We start from the raw sequence: 20,075 nt of genomic DNA, 5'->3' as shown, positions 1-20,075 counted from the left end.
GGTGCAGCTCTGTAAAAATACTAGCGTAACCTGTCTCAGTCTGTCTGAAGCCAGAATACAGCATAGCCCTCACACATGGATTTGTGCAAGTTTAAAGTTACTGCATATGTTTAGGCAGTCACTCCCTGAACACAGCAGAAGCAATCAGGTTAACTTTCCGCTATCCTCACCACGTATACCTCTCTCTGAAGCCACTTTTCTGCTTGTGTCTCAGGTATCACTTGGTGCTGCAAGTTTCACTTGGAAAAATGTACCACCCTGAATCTGATGTATTTTGAAAACGAAGAACATGGTCATCTTTGTACTTGCACTGATAGACTAAAACCTTCACATGGGAGCTTGTTAGAAATGCAGAATCTAAGGCCTCATGTCAGACCTGCTGCACTAGAATCTGCACTTTAATAAGATGCTCAAAGGTGATTCATGCACAGGAAATTTTGAAAAGTACTGCTTTAAATGAATTTTACCAAAGCAAAATAATGAAACCTTAATAAGTATCTTCATATTAACATGAAGATTAAAATATAGCAACAGGGTAACATTTTTTAGTTTAGGTGAGGAAGATCAGTATTATTTCAGAGTGTGCTAAGTCCCTTCAGTCATGTCCGACTGCAACCCTCTGAACTGTAGCTTGCCAGGCTCCTCTGTCTGTGGGATTCTCTAGGCATGAATACTGGAGTGGGTTGCCATGCCCTTCAGGGGATCTTCCTGACCCAGGGATAGAACCCGCATCTTAATGTCTCTTGCAGTGGCAGGTGGGTTCCTTACCACTAGCACCACCTGGGAAACCCGAAAATGCTTTTATGTTTAATTTTGGATCTGCAGATAATTTTAGAAGAGATTTTTCTGGTGAGTTGTCATGTACTGGCATCATAATTATTGCCTCTCAGTTACTTTGGGACCGTTGTGTGGTTGGAGGAACAGCAGCAGTGGCAACACCTGGGAGCTCATTAAAATTACAGATGCTCAGGTCGTCCTCCAGTTTACTGAACTGAAATCTGGTGGGGAGGCTTTGCATTTCTGTCTGAAGCCCTCCCGGTGATGCTTAGGAAGTTTGAGATGCACCGAGTTAGTACCTCTCACTACACTTGTTGCTTTCCCTTTCCTTTACGTGGAACAAATGTTACATAACTTTGGATTATGACTTGCTTGTTTCTACTCAATTTTATAAATCCAGTTATGAAACTAAAAGGCAGCATGCTGAGTGTGTGAGTCATTAATGATGGCTGAGTCATCTCATTTTTATAGTGAAGACGAGATGTTCCTTGGTAGAGTGATAAATACCTCTCCTTATAGGGATGTTGTGATGGATTGACAGTGGTCAACTGGACTCGGTGACAGAATGATTTTGGTTGATTGTGTCATCTTTCACAGAAGGGACCATTTTTTTACATGGAAAGTTATTCTCAGCACATTTTTCCTGTGTATTGTCACTTTGGAGACATGATTGATCTGGTTTGAAGTCAGAAACATGTCCCCGTGTTGATGCACGGACAACAATATCTCCTAGGGAAGGTCAAGGTCAGTTTGGAGAGAAGACCTTTCACACTGCAGCACAGAGTGTGCACTGACTTCTGAGAGTTGCCAACACTACCAAGTGGAGTTCCTGTCTGGTTGCTGTTAAAGCAGCTTACAGATAGGTCATTTTTCTTATCTGTGGCGTCAGCCTTACGTCTGAGTAGAAGGGAGGCCAGTAACATGAGGCAGCTCAAGAGCAGGAGCCCAGATGCACCCCGCAAATGGACATGGTGCTGCCTGAAGGATCCAAACCTCCAGTTTCCATTCCTGTTTGCTAATGAGCTGCGCCACCTGGGAACCAGTCTGGAAGGAAGTCTGGCTTTTTTAGAATGGTTCAGGGTGATATGCTGAGTACGAGTGCCCTTGTTTTTATCAGCTCCTATATTTGGAGAGAGAGTTAGGAATGAGTGCTAAGGGCACTCTTAGCACTATAACCTGGAAAACTGGAAGAGAATGAAGGCATCACTGTAGCTGAAACGTGCTTCTTGTCCAGCATCAATGGACAAAGGTTGAGCCTTTTGTTCTTAACTGTTGATTTAATTGACGACGATGGGTTTCACTGCCCTTGGTGACAAAGTAAAAGAAAAAAGGAAAAAGCAGAGCACAGTGTAATAATCCTTTGTAGGCTTATTCTTCCTCTATATTTTGATACAGTTTCATACACTACACTTGGGCATATCACCAGAATGTATGTAACACCAGTGACAGTACAATACCATTGATATCCCAGGGTTGTAGTGAGCTGGAAGCCGTTGTTAGGAGAGCTGTTTTGGCTGCTTCCTCTCTCTTAAAAAGTCTTTCAACCAAAAGGAGGACAAGCACTCTGCTTATAGTCAGTGACCGTGTCATTGATGAAAATGGTTTTATTGGGCTCTCCAAGTGCTGCACCCAGCGGCATCTGAAGAAGTAATTCAAATCGCTCTGAACTCTCAAAGATGGGCTGTCCCAGGTCAGCAAGGATTGTCACTCGGAACATCTGAACACGCACTCCTGGAGCGAAGTTCAGTTTTTGGCTGATGCCAGTGTAGTCTAATCCAGCTAGTGGGAAAGAAAAAGCCAAGAGTAAGATGCAGGAGTCACTGCCCAAAGTTTTCCTTCAGAGAAAGATGGCTGGTCCTTAGCATTTTCCTATGTATATGGCACCTTCAAACTCATATTTTTTGGCTTGATCCTCAGGGGAAATTTCCACGTTCTACAAAATGCCACAACCACCACACATCGGTCACCACGTGCGATCCCCACCAATGCTCTCCATCAGCTTCCAAGCACTTCCACAAAAATCCCGCCGATACACTGAAGGCTCTCAAGGCAACTTCAGTTTTAATGAAGGCATTTCCCTTTTCTATTTGGAACTGTTAAGACCACGATTGTGACTTTGATTTTGACCAGGTTTCACTCATTCACCTTTCCCAGACATCTAGTTTAACCTTAAAATATTCTGCTCAGTTTTACTGGGCCGTGAAGTTCCTGCCATTTTCTCAGTTATTAATCATTTTGTGAGCTGGCTCACCTCATTGTATCACTTCTTTGCTATTTAAAAAGTCATCCAATGTCATGACAAATTATAACCAAAGAGAACAGAAGAAGAAACCCTGAGTAATATATGTAAATAAATGCAAGAATAGAATATTTACGTTGTCTCAAATTATCTCCCCATAAAAAACTTCTTGGGGGTTACCCTCGTGGCTCAGGTGGTAAAGAATCTGCCTGCAATGTGGGAGACCTGGGTTTGATCCCTGGGTTGGGAAGATCCCTGGAGAAGGGAATGGCAACCCACTCCAGAATTCTTGCCCAGAGAATCACATGAACAGAAGAGCCTGGCAGGTCCATGGGGCTGCAAAGAATTGGATGCGACTGAGCAACTAACACAAAAAGACTTCTTAATTACAAAGGAAGAAAAGAAACTTCATAGTAAAGAAACCTGGCACATACCACCTTAACCAAGTGATCAAAGTTAATATCACCAACCGCGGGATAAATTGCAGTTGTGTCCCATTGGCTAGAAGGCAGCGAAAAGGCAGTACCATTTCTGTGATACTCCTTCTGAAGATGCAGAGCCTGAATCTAATTATGAGGAAAATCAGACAAGCCCAACCTGAATCTAATTATGAGGAAAATCAGACAAGCCCAACCTGGTGGGTATTTTACAAAACTAATTTGTAATATTTCTTTAAAATTTTTATTTTATATTGGAGTAGAGTATAGTTGTGTCCAACTCTGTGACCCCATGGACAGAGGAGCCGGGTGGGTTACGGCAGCCCACCCAACTCCTCTGTCCATGGGATTCTCTAGGCAAGACTACTGGAGTGGTTGCCATTTCTTTCTCCAGGGGATCTTCCTGACCCAAGGATTGAACCCAGGTCTCCTACAATGTAAGCAGACTCCTTACCGTCTGAGCTCCCAGGGAAGCCCCATAGTTGATTGACAATGCTGTGTTAGTTTCACGTGTACAGCAGGACATTTCAGTTACACATACATACATATCTGTTCGCTCTCAAAGTCTTTTCCCATTTAGGTTATTACAAGACTATTAAGTACAATTCTTTGTACTATACAGGAGGTCCTTGTTGACTATCTATTTTTATGTATAGTAGTGTCCATCTGTTAATTCCAAACTCCTAATTTATCCCTCCTCCTGGTTTATAATCTTGAAAAATATAAAAGTCAAAGAAAGCCAAGAAACTGTCCAGATGGTATACAAAACCAAACGACATGGTACAAAATAGAATGTGATTTTGAACTGAACTTTTTTGCTTTAAGAATGATTTGGGGGACAGCTGGTAGAATTTGAATGAGGTCTGCAGATGAGCGTGTAGCCATGTATCAGTACCCTGATTTCAAGCTTGTATTGTGGGTACACAGGAGAATGTCTCTATAGGAGTTGGCCTCCACATTTTTGAAGAGATGGTTCCAGATTTATTGGCAACCTGCTCTCAATGGACGTGTTTTTTTCTTTTTACTGCACCTATTACTTTTCTGTAAGTTTGAGATAATTACATTATGAAAAAAACAAAATGATGGTGAAAAAGCACAAAGGCAGGAGAGTAAAGGAAAGGGGATTTGGGATCTTATGAGTTTGGGTTCACATGTTAATTCTGCTGTTTACTTGTATAAACTATTTCATTGTTTGAGTCTCAATTTCTTTAACACCAAAATGGAGAAGATTGTTGATATTTTCCAAAGTTGTTGCGAAGATTAGAGATACTACAGCAAGGATGCTAACACAGAGTCTGTCAAATAGCAAGCATTCAGTACATATAAATTATAATAACTTTTATGTCATAAATAATGATATACATATGGGTGCATCATTATTATTGTTAATTCATCAACCTGAGCAGATGTCAAGTATTTTCTAGACTCTAGAGATTATCAAGTCTACACTGTTACTTCTGCACAGCTCCTGTTCAAACCTATGAGTTATGACCTCAAGCATAGATCACTTCTATCTGTCCATCCCTCCCTGAGGGCTAGCAGAGGGTCATTACTGGTATGAAAAGGAATTCACCTAAATAAATTTTAACTTTTTTCCTAACCATAAAAAGAGTCCAAGGAGCCAACTGGTCTATTCACTTTTGGTTTCACAAATACATAGAGTGAGAAAGAGCCTGGCCTGAAAATTAAGCGAAGAAGGAGGGAATAAAGAAAAGCCAAAAAAAAAAAAAAAAAAGCAAGACAACAACAAAAGAACAGAAGGAGCACCAGTGGTGTCAGCACAATATGATGGGATATATTCACTGACGTGTTACAATATGGTGATTCTCCCCAGAGCAAGTTGTCTTCAGTTCCCTTAACTGTCTCGGGCACATGTTGAACCCGGGTGTGCATTTTCTTAGACACATTTTCTCTGCACATCCTGTCAGTGCCTGTAGGTGTTAAGATTGCTGAGTTATATTTGCAAGATTTGTGCTTTTAGTTTTTATCTTAACATATCCTCAATTGTCTTGGACTGTACAATACTAATCCTGAATTATGCTGCCTGTCACATCCCAGGAGATTAAGGTCCCTGTTAGCAATGAAAAAAATGTGGATTTCAATGCAGATGGAAATTTCCCTGTCTCTTCCTGAATCCTACTGTGTTTTGTTTTGTTTTTTCCTTTGTTTATTTGTTTTGGTTGGTAAAGCAGCTGACAGCTTCAACACAGAGAAAGTGATGTTCAGAACCATTTAACTATACTGCCAGCCAGGCTTTGCTTGTCCACATCAAAAAAGGCAAAGGGGAGTGGGGTGTGAGAACATGCTGCTTGAAGCCAAGGAAAATGCTGGAGAGTCAGAAGTGACAGCCTCCTAACCTCCCGGGGGGCCAGTAGGTACCTGGGTTCTCCCAGGAGCTGGTATACCTGCTCAGTCATCTCGGGTACACCTTGGTATGGCATAGTGTTTATGAGCAGCTTCTAGTCTCTACACATATTCTTTTTTAAATTAATTATTTTGCGCTGTGCTGGCCCTTGTTTCTCCGCACAAGCATTCTCTAGTTGCAGGGAATGGGCTCCTCACTGTGTGGCTCCTCTCTCTGGGGAGCACAGCCTCTAGGGCACGTGGGCTCAGTAATCGTGGTGCACGGGCTTAGCTGCCTCACGGCGTATGCAGTCTCCCTGGCCCAGAGATGGAACCCATGACCCCTGCCTTGGCAGGTGGATTCTTATCTGCTGGGTCACCAGGGAAGTCCTACAAAAATTCCTTTTTAAAAATTTATTTATTTTTAATTGGAGCGTAATTGCTTCACCATATTGTTTTATGCCAATACATCAACATGGATATCCTTATGTCCCCTCCCTCTTGAGTCTGTCTCCACTTCCCACCCCATTCTACCTACCCCTCTAGGTTGTCACAGTGAATATTCTTAACTTCGGAAGGTTAATTTGGACCCAAGCAAGTAGTTAATGGGACTTCCCTGGTGGCTCAGACAGTAAAGCATCTGCCTACAATGCAAGAGACCCAGGTTCAATCCCTGGGTAGGGAAGATCTCCTGGAGAAGGAAATGGCAACCCACTCTAGTACGCGTGCTGGGAAATCCCATACACAGAGGAGCCTGGTAGGCTACAGTCCATGGAGTAGCAAAGAGTCAGACACAACTGAGCGACTTCACTTTCCTAAGTAGTTAATGAACGAATCAACAAGTCATGTAAGGCTGCTACTCGAATATTCTGTTTCTTGCGTAAACAGCAGAAGTCATTCTATAAGGCCAGGGAGGAGAAAATTTAAATCAGAGCCTCTCCACAAAGACTTGGCATGGTACACTTGAACAGACTAGACGAATGTCAGGATGGTGACACATTTTAAAAATGGGCTGCTTACCTTCTGCTGAGGCCAGCTCTCTTCTCTTGGAGTGCACGGTGACAGAGGATGCTTGGGAAAGGTCCGTGCCTGTCCTCCGGACGCAAACCTCCACAGAGCCAGCACTTTCATCAATGTGATATTCAGCATCTCCAAAGTGCAGGGCAGGCTCTGGGGAGACATGAAGGGACAAATTAAGAATGCTGCTGCCTCCCAGGACTCTTGTCTCCTCTGGCCCCTCAGGAGCCTGGGCATTTGTCACAGTCACCAGACTTGATAGGTCCCACAGGCTCGAGAGGAAACAGGCAACACACACACACGACCACATCCAGGAGTCTCATGCCACGACGGCTTAGAAAATCAGAATTCTGTTCATTTTCCTCCTTTAAGAGAGATCTGTCGTGCAAAGAAGTTTCCCAGTTGGGGGAAATTGGTCAACTAGCTGTAACTCTGGCAAGCCAGCTATCGTTTGGGAAAAGATGGTGGGGAACTAGGGAGGCTTTTTTTCTCAAGGGAGAAGGGCCCTTCATGTCGAGGCACAGTCCAGCCAGGGGTCTTGAACTCGGCGTCTGCTGCTGCACCTTATCCCATAAGTTTGTCACAAAGACAGATCAATTCTATTCCTGAACTGCTACCCCCAAAGGCAAAAAAAGGGGTCCCCTAGAATAGAAGGCTGAGGGCGGCCAGGGTGGGCATCAGACTCTGAGAGCAGGTGAAAGTGGACGTAGAATTTGGAAGGTAGAAACCCACTGTAACAAGCAGATTTACCCAGGATGCATTTTAGCAGATCTCTTCATGCTGCAGAGAGTTTTACCAGACGTTTGACAGCAGCGCGCCAGAGCTCTCATAACCTGACTAGCGTCCGTTCTTTCTGGAGTCTTCACGTACCATTCCTGGCCCTCTGCCCTGTGAGCCTGTTACACAGAACAGTTCTCCAGGCAGCCAGCACAGCACGCGGTCAGGGCCTCCATCTTCACTGGTGATGTCTTCAGAGCTGAAACTCCCTTCTCAACATGTTAATTTCACACACTCCTTTTGTAAGACTTTGAGTAACCTGCTCTGGGAGGTCATGTGCACGCATGCATGCTAAGTCGCTCAGTCGTGTCCGACTCTGCGATCCTATGTGCTGTGTAGCCTGCCGGGCTCATTGATCCATGGGATTCTCCAGGCATGAATACTGGATTGGGTTGCCATGCTCTCTTCCTGACCCAGGGATCAAACCCGTGTCTCTTATGTCTCCTGCGTTGGCCATCGGGTTCTTTACCACTAGTGTCCCCTGGGAAGCTCCTGGGAGGCCATATATGCCCTTAAGGGGGAAGTTGTTCCTTATCCCGTGCTCACCTGACACTTTGCACAGCTCACTAATTGCACTGATGGGTCACTCTTGCTATTTGCTGTCCTCGGCTGCATCACAGGTGGGGGTCACTCTTGCTATTTGCTGTCCTCAGCTGCATCACAGGTGGGGGTCTGCACTCAGAAAAGTGTGTGGGGAGATCATTCTCTCGTAAACATTTTTATTTCTTTCTTTGGCTGCACTGGGTCTTGGTTGTGGCAAGCAGGATCTTTAGTTGCTGCAGGTGGGATCTAGTTCCCTGACCAGGGGTGGAGACCAGACCCCCAGCATTGGAAACACACCAAGTCTTAGCCACTTAGACCAGTGAAGTCCCCATCCTCTCTTTCTGACTCAGAAGTTTCACTCCACCCCTCCATTGTTGCTGGCTGATGTTTCGGATACCTCTAAGCTTGGACAGGAAACAGGGTGGACAAGAGAAGCAGACAAGATCTTGATGGGTTTTATCATGGTGACCACACTCTTGGGTCTTAGAAGATTGGAAGCGAGCAGATTCTGTTTCTCATGGGCACTTTGGTGTGTTCTTTGGAGATCTCTCATTCCCATGGCACTTCTCATCTGCCATCCGCTTGTTAAGGATGTGTGCGTGCTAAGGCCCTTCAGTCCGCGTCCCTATCCTGGCTGATCATTAATCCTTCCTCATTCATTAGCATTTGGTGGTGCTTCTGTGGGGATTGTTCATCCCTCTAGATGGTGCTATTGGACAAGCCTAAGACAGGTCCATTCTGGATCTCTTCTGGGAGCGTGGCTCACATCTGGTCCAGGACAAGCCTCTTGCATCCTTTGCTTGATATACTCTAGGGATACTGCCTCATCCTAATGCACTCCCTCTTGTTTGCTTATCTATGAGAGCAACTAATCAGCATATCTCCTACACTGAGGTTTTCCAGATACAGCCAGTTTCCTCCACATTGTAGGTGACACACTTTACCCTTATCGTGGTCTCGTGATTTAGCACCTCTTTAAAGAGTTAAAATGTTAAAGCTGCCATTCTTACACGCTGTTCTGTGTTATCAGAGCCTTACCAATGGCTCAAGACCAGCGACCACATTCCACATCCCCTTAGAAACAGTTTGGTTGGTGTGTTATATTCAAGAATTTGTCGAGTGGCTAATTTTAATTCACTTCTGATATACTTTGAACTTACTACAAATTATATTTTTTTAAAGTTGAGACTAACGGATCTGCTTATTTAGCAGAGAATTTACTCTGTGTGGTATTAGGGAAGGGATAAAGGTAAGAAAGATTAAAAAAAAATTGAGTTATGTCACTGTTCAGAAAAAAAATGTAAGAATCAAGCCTCTCTGAATACTTTAAAATACAGGATGTAAGAGGAGGACAGCGTCACTTAGAAGAAAAATCATGAAATTCTTCTGAGATGCTCTGTATACTGAGCATAAGGAGATTTGTTCAAATAGAGGAAAGAGATGCTCTGTGCAGCCCAGCAGTATCTCTAAGTAGTTGTCACTCAAAGTCTGTTTAAAAAACTGAGATGCTGGCAATGATTGTTATGGGTGGGCAGTTATTAGAGTAGAGTGTTTTGACCACTTATGTTAAATGGATTCTACAGCAATAGCTGTGCTTTTCTCTACATTAAAAGAAAATGCCCTTTAAATGGAAATAAGAAAAAGAAATGCGACAAAGTGGAAAGGGAAACTTTCGAGAGAGATATGACCATCATTTAAAAATGAGTTCACTGTGGAGATTCAGAGAAATTTCATACCAAGGTCCAAAGAGGACTTAACAGGTGAAGGAACAGACACACTGTTGTTAAACTTTGCCAAACCACCCTGAACAGGAGAGAGGCCAAGAGACGGAAGACTGGGAGATGTTTTCTCAATTACCTCGGAAGACAAAATAGATTCTGGAAACAAGAGGGTTTCACTAGAAAAATCACTAGAAAAACTCTGGAACAGTTCATTTCAACAGTTTCTGGATCTTTAGAAAAGGGATAGGCAATGCCAATGAGTCAGTATCAGTTTTTTAACATCTGGTTTCATGAAGTTAAGTTTAATGTTTTTTAGTTCAGCTAAACAGACATCTTTTGAGCATCCTCTATGTGTTCTAACTATGGGGCAGCCACTCTGATGCCCATCAGCTAACCCTGAGTGCGCTGACAAAAGAAGGGACCACCTCAAGGCTCAGAAGGAGGAGTCTTGGAAGACAATAACTGTGCTAGACTCAAAGAATGAATGAGAATTGATCCATGAGAATAGTGGGAAGAATGTTCCTAACAGAGTGGCTCATATGAAAAAGAAAGGCCCAGAAGCATGACAAGCCTAGTGTTTGGGAAGGAATAAAAGAGGGCATTTCTTGGAAACGTTTAAGGTGAGAGTAGATGAATGAGGGGATGAGTTTTGAGAGGAAGGGAGAAATCAGAGCCTACAGAAACTTGGATCCACTTTAAGTAGATAGGACTTCACTTTCTAGACTCTCCTTAGAATATAGGGGCCAATTTTTTTTTAATTTTTAAAAATTTATTTATTTTAATTGGAGGCTAATTACTTTACAATATTCTATTGGTTTTGCTATACATCGATATGAATCTGCCCCAGGTGTACACGTGTTCCCCATCCTGAACCCCATTCCCACCTCCCTCCCCATACCATCCCTCTGGGTTGTCCCAGTGCACTAGCCCCAAGCATCCTGTATCATGCATCAAACCTGGACTGGTGATTCATTTCATATATGATATTATACATGTTTCAATGCCATTCTCCCAAATCATCCCACCCTCACCCTCTCCCACAGAGTCCAAAAGACTGTTCTATACATCTGTGTCTCTTTTGCTGTCTCTCATACAGGGTCATCGTTACCATCTTTCTAAATTCCATATATATGCGTTAGTATACTGTATTGGCGTTTTTCCTTCTGGCTTACTTCACTGTGTATAATAGGCTCCAGTTTCATCCACCTCATTAGAACTGATTCAAATGCATTATTTTTAATGGCTGAGTAATATCCCACTGTGTATATGTACCACAGCTTTCTTATCCATTTGTCTGCTGATGGACATCTAGGTTGCTTCCATGTCCTGGCTATTGTAAACACTGCTGCGATGAACATTGGGGTGCACGTGTCTCTTTCGATTCTGGTTTCCTTGGTATGTATGTCCAGCAGTGGGATTGCTGGGTCGTATGGCAGTTCTATTTCCAGTTTTTTAAGGAATCTCCACACTGTTCTCCATAGTGGCTGTACTAGTTTGCATTCCCACCAGCAGTGTAAGAGGGTTCCCTTTGCTCCACACCCTCTCCAGCATTTATTGCTTGTAGACTTTTGGATCGCAGCCATTCTGACTGGTGTGAGATGGTACCTCATAGTGGTTTTGATTTGCATTTCTCTGATAATGAGTGATGTTGAGCATCTTTTCATGTGTTTGTTAGCCATTATATGTCTTCTTTGGAGAAATGTCTGTTTAGTTCTTTGGGCCATTTTTTGATTGGGTCATTTGTTTTTCTGGAATTGAGCTGCAGGAGCTGCTTGTATATTTTTGAGATTAATTCTTTGTCAGTTGCTTCATTTGCTATTATTTTCTGCCATTCTGAAGGCTGTCTTTTCACCTTGCTTATAGTTTCCTTTGTTGTGCAGAAGCTTTTAATTTTAATTAGGTCCCATTTGTTTATTTTTGCTTTTATTTCCAATATTCTGGGAGGTCATAGAGGATCCTGCTGTGATTTATGTCAGAGAGTATTTTGTCTATGTTCTCCTCTAGGAGTTTTATAGTTTCCGGTCTTAAGTTTAGATATTTAATCCATTTTGAGTTTATTTTGAGAAAGAAGGATGGAACTGTTGGAATCAACCTGCCTGACTTCAGGCTCTACTACAAAGCCACAGTCATCAAGACCGTATGGTACTGGCACAAAGACAGAAATATAGATCAATGGAACAAAATAGAAAGCCCAGAGATAAATCCACGCACCTAGGGACACCTTATCTTTGACAAAGGAGGCAAGAACATACAATGGATTAAAGACAATCTCTTTAACAAGTGGTGCTGGGAAAACTGGTCAGCCACTTGTAAAAGAATGAAACTAAAACACTTTCTAACACCATACACAAAAATAAAGGGGCCAATTTTAAGTAGTGGAAAGGTGGTTGGTTTTTTTGTTTGTTTTCTGTACATCTATACAACTTCGGTTTGGGCCACAGATTTAAGGAAGAGCTAGGGCTACTGATTAGGAAGCTATTGCAATTATCCAGGTGAGACATGAGAATGGTTTGAAATGTTCTCTGATGTATATACCAGTAATGGAGTGGGACATGATGATGGAGTGGGAGAGATGGATGTAGTCAGTGTCCTGAGCAGCATCCAGTGATTGGACGTAGGTAGCTTCTAGGATGCCCTGCCAGAGTGGGGATGGGATCTTCATAAACTCAGTTGGGAAGATAGGAGAGGAAACAGTCTTGGCTAGGGGTGGAAAGGTGTTAATGTGTGAATCCGGAGTTCGAGAATCAAGTCAGGGCTGGAGATTTAGGAGTCGCTAGTGTACAAGTTTCTGGAGAAGGCAATGGCACCCACTCCAGTGTTCTTGCCTGGAGAACCCCAGGGATGGAGGAGCCTGGTGGGCTGCCGTCTATGGGGTCGCACAGAGTCGGACATGACTGAAGCGACTTAGCAGCAGCAGCAGCAGCAGACTGGCCTACTAGACACAAATGCTAACCCTGGAAAATGAGTGTGGACTTTTCCCAATTTCTTTCAAGTAGTCAGTTTTGTAGGACACATGTTTTCATTCCTGGCTGAAAGGGCAATGGAACTACTTCCTGAGATGTGATCGAATTTGATCAGTGTTTTTGCTTAAATGCTGAATTAGGGGACTTATCATTTCACAAAAGTAGTCCAAACGATTAGCATCACGTAGTAGGTGTGCTAGTAATCACTGTGGTTGTTTCCTCAAGGCCAAAATATAATGGCACCATTCAAAGGAACCATTGGTATCATGAATGGCAAAATTTGCTCTTGGTAGACAGTCCTTAATATCTCTTTGCTTTCACAGAGAATAGAATAGAAATTCTAAATTTCTACTGAGTATACTGAAAATTGAGTATACTGAGCAATATTCCGTTGTATGTATATACACACCACATCTTTATCCACTCATCTGCTGATGGACGTTGAGGTTGCTTCCATGTCTTGGCTACCGTAAACAGTGCTGCAGTCAACACTGGGAAGCATGTATCTTTTTGAATTACAATTTTCTCCAGATACATAGCCAGAAGTAGGAATGCGGGATCATATGACAACTGTGTTTTTGATTTCTTAAGGGACCTCCATACTGTTCTCCGCAGTGGCTACACCAATTTACATTCCCACCAACAGCATAGGAGGGCTTCTTTTTCTCCACACCCTCTCCAGCATTTATTAGATATAGGCTTTTTGATGATAGTCATTCTGACTGGAGTGAAGTGATGTCTCACTGTAGTTTTGACTTGCCATTTCTAATAGTGACGTTGAGCATTTTTTCATGTGTTTATTGGCCATCGGTATGTTTTCTTTGGAGAAATGTCTATTTAGATCTGCTTATTTTTTGATTGAGTTGTTAGCATTTTTTATATTGAACTGTCATATGCATTATTTTAAGAAAAACGATAGTTATCTTAATTCTAAGGGGGCAATTTTTGAAAAGAAATTACACAATGGAGAATGCATAGACATCAGAAGTGAAGTGAAGTCACTCGGTTGTGTCCGACTCTTTGCAACCCTGTGCACTGTAGCCTACCAGGCTCCTCGGTCCATGGGATTTTCCAGGCATGAATACTGGAGTGGGTTGCCATTTCCTTCTCCAGGGGATCTTCCTGACCCAGGGATCAAAGCCAGGTCTCCTGCCTTGTAGGCAGATGCTTTACCGTCTGAGCTACCAGGGAAGCCCTGGTATAGACATCAGAGTCTATACTTATTCTTCTCTTGAGACTTGTGAAAGTATATTTGGGAACTGAACTTTGTCCCTGGCAATTTTTTTTTTTTTTAAGTAGAGCAAAATTGGCCTTTCACAGCATTCTGAGATCTTGTCCACAGGATGTAATATCAACAAACAAAATTTAGGAGACCAAACAAACAAAAACCAAACAACTTTAATCTCACTCATGTTTTCCTTTGTCCTAGAACAATAGGACCCCTTGGACTGTAGCCCTCCAGGCTCTGCTGTCTGTGGGATTTCCAGGCAAAAATACTATAGTGGGCTGCCATTTCCTTTTCCAGGGGATCTTTCTGACCCAGGGATCAAACCTGGGTCTCCTGTTTGCAGGCAGATTCTTTACCATCTGAGCCACCAGGGAAGCCCCAGAATGATATAATACATGATAAATTTTCATCCCCAACTAAAGAGCACATACACTCTTCAACCTCTGCTCCACCTGGTTTATCTCTTGACACGACTCTCAGTTTCATGGAAGCTCTGCACTGTATCTATGCATTCACACAAATTTTGGGTCTGTGATAGCCACCCAATCTGATCCTATCTAGATCTGAACACAGCAACTCACAGGCACTCAAATCCTGACAGAGGTATATTTGAGAGATGAAGTGGTCAATCTAATTTGAGACTCATTATAAAATAGTCAGATGCTGTCCTTGTCTTTATCAATATTTTCTCTTAAAAGTGCCTCTTGTAGAAAGAGCAATTACTAAGAAAGTAATACTGGGCGTGGTATTGGGAGTCAGGGGTTGGGAGGGGTTGGTTTCGAGGAGTGAAGAGCATCCTATTCTTGTCTGGCTCTGTGCTTCAGCTGGGACTAGAGCCAAACTCCCAGCCGGGTAGAGCTAGGAAAAGAGATCTGCATGCCTACACATGGGAGCTTCATGGCACCCTTGTCCCACTTGTAGACTCATGTTCCCATTGTTGGGAGGGAGGCTCCTTGGACTGCTAAGATGAGTGTCCTGTGGGGCAGTCCTGGTTGCGTGATCAGACATTTAAGCTAGGTCCTCTTCTTGGCTTCCTTAAGTCTTAGGTCACTTCTTGGGATGTGCTTTTTAAAAATAATTTAACACACTCACACACAAATATTTAATGTTTCTACATCGCTGCATTGTCCTTGGTATTGGTGATAACTATGTATCTGAAAAGCCACTCAGAGATGTTAGAGAAGGAGCAACATCAACAATTCCTTTCATAGGTCATTTAAGCTTGATTTATCTTTTAACTGTTTAGGGAAAGGATGAGAAGAAAGCAGCTATTACCAAGAGTGGAAAACAGGAAATAGGCTTACCATCATCACATTCAGCCAGAATTATCACCTTGGCGGTGGGGAATTTGGCCCCCAGTTGCCCTCCCTTTGGCAGGCTCAGTGAAACGCTGAAGGATTCCTCCTCTTCATAAAGAGAGTCATTGACGATCAGGACTTGGCAGGTGTTCTCAGCCTCATCCTTGTCAAAATGGAGGCTGCTGGTGTGGTCTTTTGGACGTGAGATGTAGTCAGAGAAAGATAACCCTGAAGAAGAAAGGGTGCCTATGGCAGAACCTATGGAGACAGGAGATAGAACAGAGAAAGTAAGAAGAAACAATTCTTTTTTCTGAGTAATGACGAAAAGAGCTTCTATAATGATTTCCAAACACACCACTACAGTTACGTGCAAAAAACTGTAGATCCCTTTACCTGGCTTGCAATGCAGCTCTTGAACAAGTAGAAACGTCAAACTCCTTTCAAGATGAGACCAGAAGAAACAATTCTAAACAGGAAACCTGTTCCCCGTGGGGTCTTCAAACTATTTTTAGATAATAGAGAATGAGAATAGTTGCTGTCGTGTTTGACTCGTGTTCGACTGTACCCCGCCAGACTCCTTCGTCCATGGAATTCTCTAGGTCAGAATACTGGGTATTCTTGGGGTAGCCATTCCTTTCTCCAGGGGGTCTTCCTGACCCATGGATTGAATCCAGGACCCCTGCATTGCACGCAGATTCTTTATTGTCTGAGCCACCAGGAAGTGGCATTTTTAAAATAACAGCTCTCTGAATTATAAGGCACACTTATCTCTTACAGTCATGAATATTAATATGGTAATTAGAAGACTTTTAAAACAGACCCGGATATTCTGGCACGATTCACAGTTAGTGGTCTTTGAACTACTGTTGTTGTTCAGCTGCTCAGTCATGCCCGACTCTTTGCGACCCTATGGACTGCAGCACGCCAGGCTTCCCTGTCCTTCACCATCTCCCAGAGTTTTGCTCAAACTCATGTCCAGTGAGTCAGTGATCCCATCCAACCATCTCATCCTTTGTCATTCCTTTCTCTTCCTGCCCTCAGTCTTTCCCAGCATCAGAATCTTTGAAAAGGGTATATACTGAATAAGTTTTGTTTAGATTAGGGACTAAATAAACTGAAGGATCATAGGGTGGTTTAGCTTAATTTGTTCATATTATAGACTGGAAGACTGAAGTACAGATAAATTATGACCAGAGAATCTATACCATGACAATGTATGGATTTGCTCCCGCCCCTGCCCGTCCCATGGCAGCTGTAAGCTGTCATTCACGTTCAGTCTCTAAGTTGTATCTGACTTTGCGACTCCATGAACTGTAGCACGCCAGGCTTCCCTGTCCTTCACTCTCTCCCTGAGTTTGCTCAAACTCTTATTCATTGAGTCAGTGATGCCATCCAACCATCTCATACCCTGTTGCCTCCCTCTTCTCTTGCTCTCAATTTTTCCCAGCATCAGGATCTTTTCCAATGAGTCGCATCTCAGTAAGCTGACTCTTACGCCCTAGATAGAGTTCTTTGTGTGATACTAAAATATAGCCACGGAATTACTTGTTATTTTATAAAGAATACAAGATGGACTGAATTTCAGTTTAGAGACAGTGCATTTAAAATTTTAATTATAGTAATTTACACATGTCAAGGTTCCCTAATTTAAATGCACTATTTGATGAGTTTTAACAAATACATATAATCATGCACCCATTACCACAAGCATAGTATAGAATATTTTTTATCTGCCAACACATGTACCCCAGGTAATCCATCTTCTTCCTTGTCTCCAAGCCCTGGAAACCACTCATCCATTCTCTTGTCACTATAGACTTATTTGCTTTATGAGAATTCCATGTAAATAAAATCACGCAGTTTTTAGTCTTTTGCGTCTGATTTGTTTCATTTAGCATAATGCTTTTAAGATTCATCAATGTGTCAGGACTTTTTTCCTTCTTACTCTTGAATAGGGTTCTCCATTGTGTGGTTACATCACAATTTGTTTTTCCATTTACCAGTTGATAATTTAGGTTGTTCCCAGTTTTTAAGTTATTCTGAATAATGCTGCCAGGGATATTCAAATTCAGGTCTTTGAGTCAGTATGTCATTTTTATTTCTCTTGAGTAAATACTTAGGAGTGGGGTTTCTGGGATCTAGTGCATTATTTTCCTTGTGATAAAATAAATATAACCTAAATGTACCATCTTAACTATTTTTAAGTGTATCTGTTCATGTTATTGAAAAAATCTTCATATCTTTTTTCATCTTACAAAAAAAACCTGAAAATATGTACCCATTAAACACCTCGCCACTGCCTCCTGCCCCCATCTCTGGCATTCACCTTTCTACTTTTTGTCTCTATGAATTTGTCTACTCTGGGTACTTCCGTTAAGTGGAATCTTATAGTACTTGTCTTTTTGTTACTGGCTATTTCACTTAGCATAATGTCCTCAAGTTTCATCTATGTTGCAAGAATCTTCCTTCTTTCTTCAGTTCAGTTCACTTCAGTTCAGTCGCTCAGTCATGTCCGACTCTCTGCGACCCCAGGACTGCACATATGAATCGCAGAACACCACACATATGAATCGCAGCACGCCAGGCCTCCCTGTCCATCACCAACTCCTGGAGTTCACCCAGACTCACGTCCATTGAGTCAGTGATGCCATCCAGCCATCTCATTCTCTGTCGTCCCCTTCTCCTCCTGCCCCCAATCCCTCCCAGCATCAGAGTCTTTTCCAATGAGTCAACTCTTCTCATGAGGTGGCCAAAGTACTGGAGCTTCAGCTTCAGCATCATTCCTTCCAAAGAAATCCCAGGGCTGATCTCCTTCAGAATGGACTGGTTGGATCTCCTTGCAGTCCAAGGGACTCTCAAGAGTCTTCTCCAAAACCACAGTTCAAAAGCATCAATTCTTCGGCACTCAGCCTTCTTCACAGTCCAACTCTCATATCCATACATGACCACTGGAAAAACCATAGCCTTGACTAGATGGACCTTTGTTGGCAAAGTAATGTCTCTGCTTTTGAATATGCTATCTAGGTTGATCATAACTTTCCTTCCAAGGAGTAAGCGTCTTTTAATTTCATGGCTGCAGTCACCATCTGCAGTGATTTTGGAGCCCAAAAAAATAAAGTCTGACACTGTTTCCACTGTTTCCCCATCCATTTCCCATGAAGTGATGGGACCAGATGCCATGATCTTTGTTTTCTGAATGTTGAGCTTTAAGCCAACTTTTTCACTCTCCACTTTCACTTTCATCAAGAGGCTTTTTAGTTCCTCTTCACTTTATGCCATAAGGGTGGTGTCATCTGCATATCTGAGGTTATTGATATTTCTCCTGGCAATCTTGATTCCAGCTTGAGCTTCTTCCAGCCCAGCGTTTCTCATGATGTACTCTGCATAAAAGTTAAATGAGCAGGGTGACAATATACAGCCTTGACATACTCCTTTTCCTATTTGGAACCAGTCTGTTGTTCCATGTCCAGTTCTAACTGTTGCTTCCTGACCTGCATACAGATTTCTCAAAAGGCAGGTCAGGTGGTCTGGTATTCCCATCTCTTTCAGAATTTTCCAGAGTTTCTTGTGATCCACACAGTCAAAGGCTTTGGCATAGTCAATAAAGCAGAAATATATGTTTTTCTTAAGGGTTGAACAATGTTTCATTGCATGGATATATCACATTTTGTTTATCCATTCATCCAGTCATAGACACTTGGGTGGCTTCATCGCTTGGTTATTATGAATAATGTTGCTACAAAAACAGGTGTGCAAATATATTGAGACCTTGCTTTTAATTTTTCTGGATATATACCTGGTTGTATAGGTATATTTATTGGATTTCCCTGGTGGCTCAGCTGGTAAAGAATCCACCTGAAGCATGGGAGACTGGGTTCAATCCCTGGCTTGGGAAGATCCCCTGGAGAAGGGAATAGATATTCACTCCAGTATTCTGGCCTGGAGAACTCCATGGACTGTATAGTATAGTCCATGGGGTGCAAAGGTAGGACATGACTGGGCAATTTTCACTCACCTAGATGTAGGATTGTTGGACCATGAAGGTGAAAGTTGCTCAATCGTGTCCGACTTTTTGGGACCCCATGGATTATACAGTCCATGGATTCTCCAGACCAGAATACTGGAGTGGGTAGCCTTTCCCTTCTCCAGGGGATCTTCCCAGCCCATGGATCAAACCCCGGTCTCCTGCATTGCAGGTGGATTTCTTTACCAGCTGAGCCACAAGGGAAGCCCAGGAATACTTGAGTGGGTAGCCTATCCCTTCTTCAGCAGATCTTCCTGACCCAGGAATCAAACTGGGGTCTTCTGCATCGAAGGCAGATTCTTTACCAACTGAGCTATCAGGGAAGCCATATGGTAGGTCTATTTTTAATTTTATGAGGCCCCTTTGTAGTGTTTTCCATAGCAATTAGATACCATGTCACAATCCCACCAACAGTGCAATTTAACGCCCTTTTTTTTTTTTTTTTTGGTGTTAAAAACATAGTACACACAAGTATGGAGCTAAAAGAGTAAAGAGTAATCACAGTAATTGAAATGATTTAGACAGAACAGTTTTAGGAGACAAAGACTGTTTAAAATAACTCCATAGGGTCTTCCTTGGTGGTCCAGTGGTTAAGACTCCATTCTTCTACTGCAGCAGGCACAGTTTTGAATTTTGGCTGGGAAATTAAGATCTCACATACTGTGTGTGGGGAGGGGGGTGAGTGGGGGAGACTCTGACTCCAGAATA

At 42.7% G+C, this 20,075-nt stretch overlaps 1 protein-coding gene across 1 annotated transcript in view; it reads right to left on the bottom strand.

Moving 5' to 3' along the window:
• Positions 1-2,317: 2,317 nt before the first annotated feature.
• Positions 2,318-20,075, bottom strand: part of LOC147355046 (FRAS1-related extracellular matrix protein 3-like) — a 121,416-nt gene continuing 103,658 nt past the window's right edge. The window contains 7 exon segments of the mRNA XM_086349361.1: positions 2,318-2,556; positions 2,662-2,710; positions 3,451-3,582; positions 5,257-5,384; positions 6,817-6,966; positions 9,870-10,010; positions 15,350-15,601. Of these exon segments, the coding sequence (XP_086205487.1) occupies positions 2,318-2,556; positions 2,662-2,710; positions 3,451-3,582; positions 5,257-5,384; positions 6,817-6,966; positions 9,870-10,010; positions 15,350-15,601 (1,091 nt within the window).

This window comes from Bos grunniens, chromosome 17 (assembly GCF_055505025.1).
Source record: "Bos grunniens cultivar Pamir isolate PY7600 chromosome 17, Bosgru_T2T1.0, whole genome shotgun sequence".
In the NCBI taxonomy this organism is placed as follows: domain Eukaryota; kingdom Metazoa; phylum Chordata; class Mammalia; order Artiodactyla; family Bovidae; genus Bos; species Bos grunniens.
Note: the sequence above shows the minus strand (reverse complement) of the source record. Positions and strands in the feature narration are given on the sequence as shown.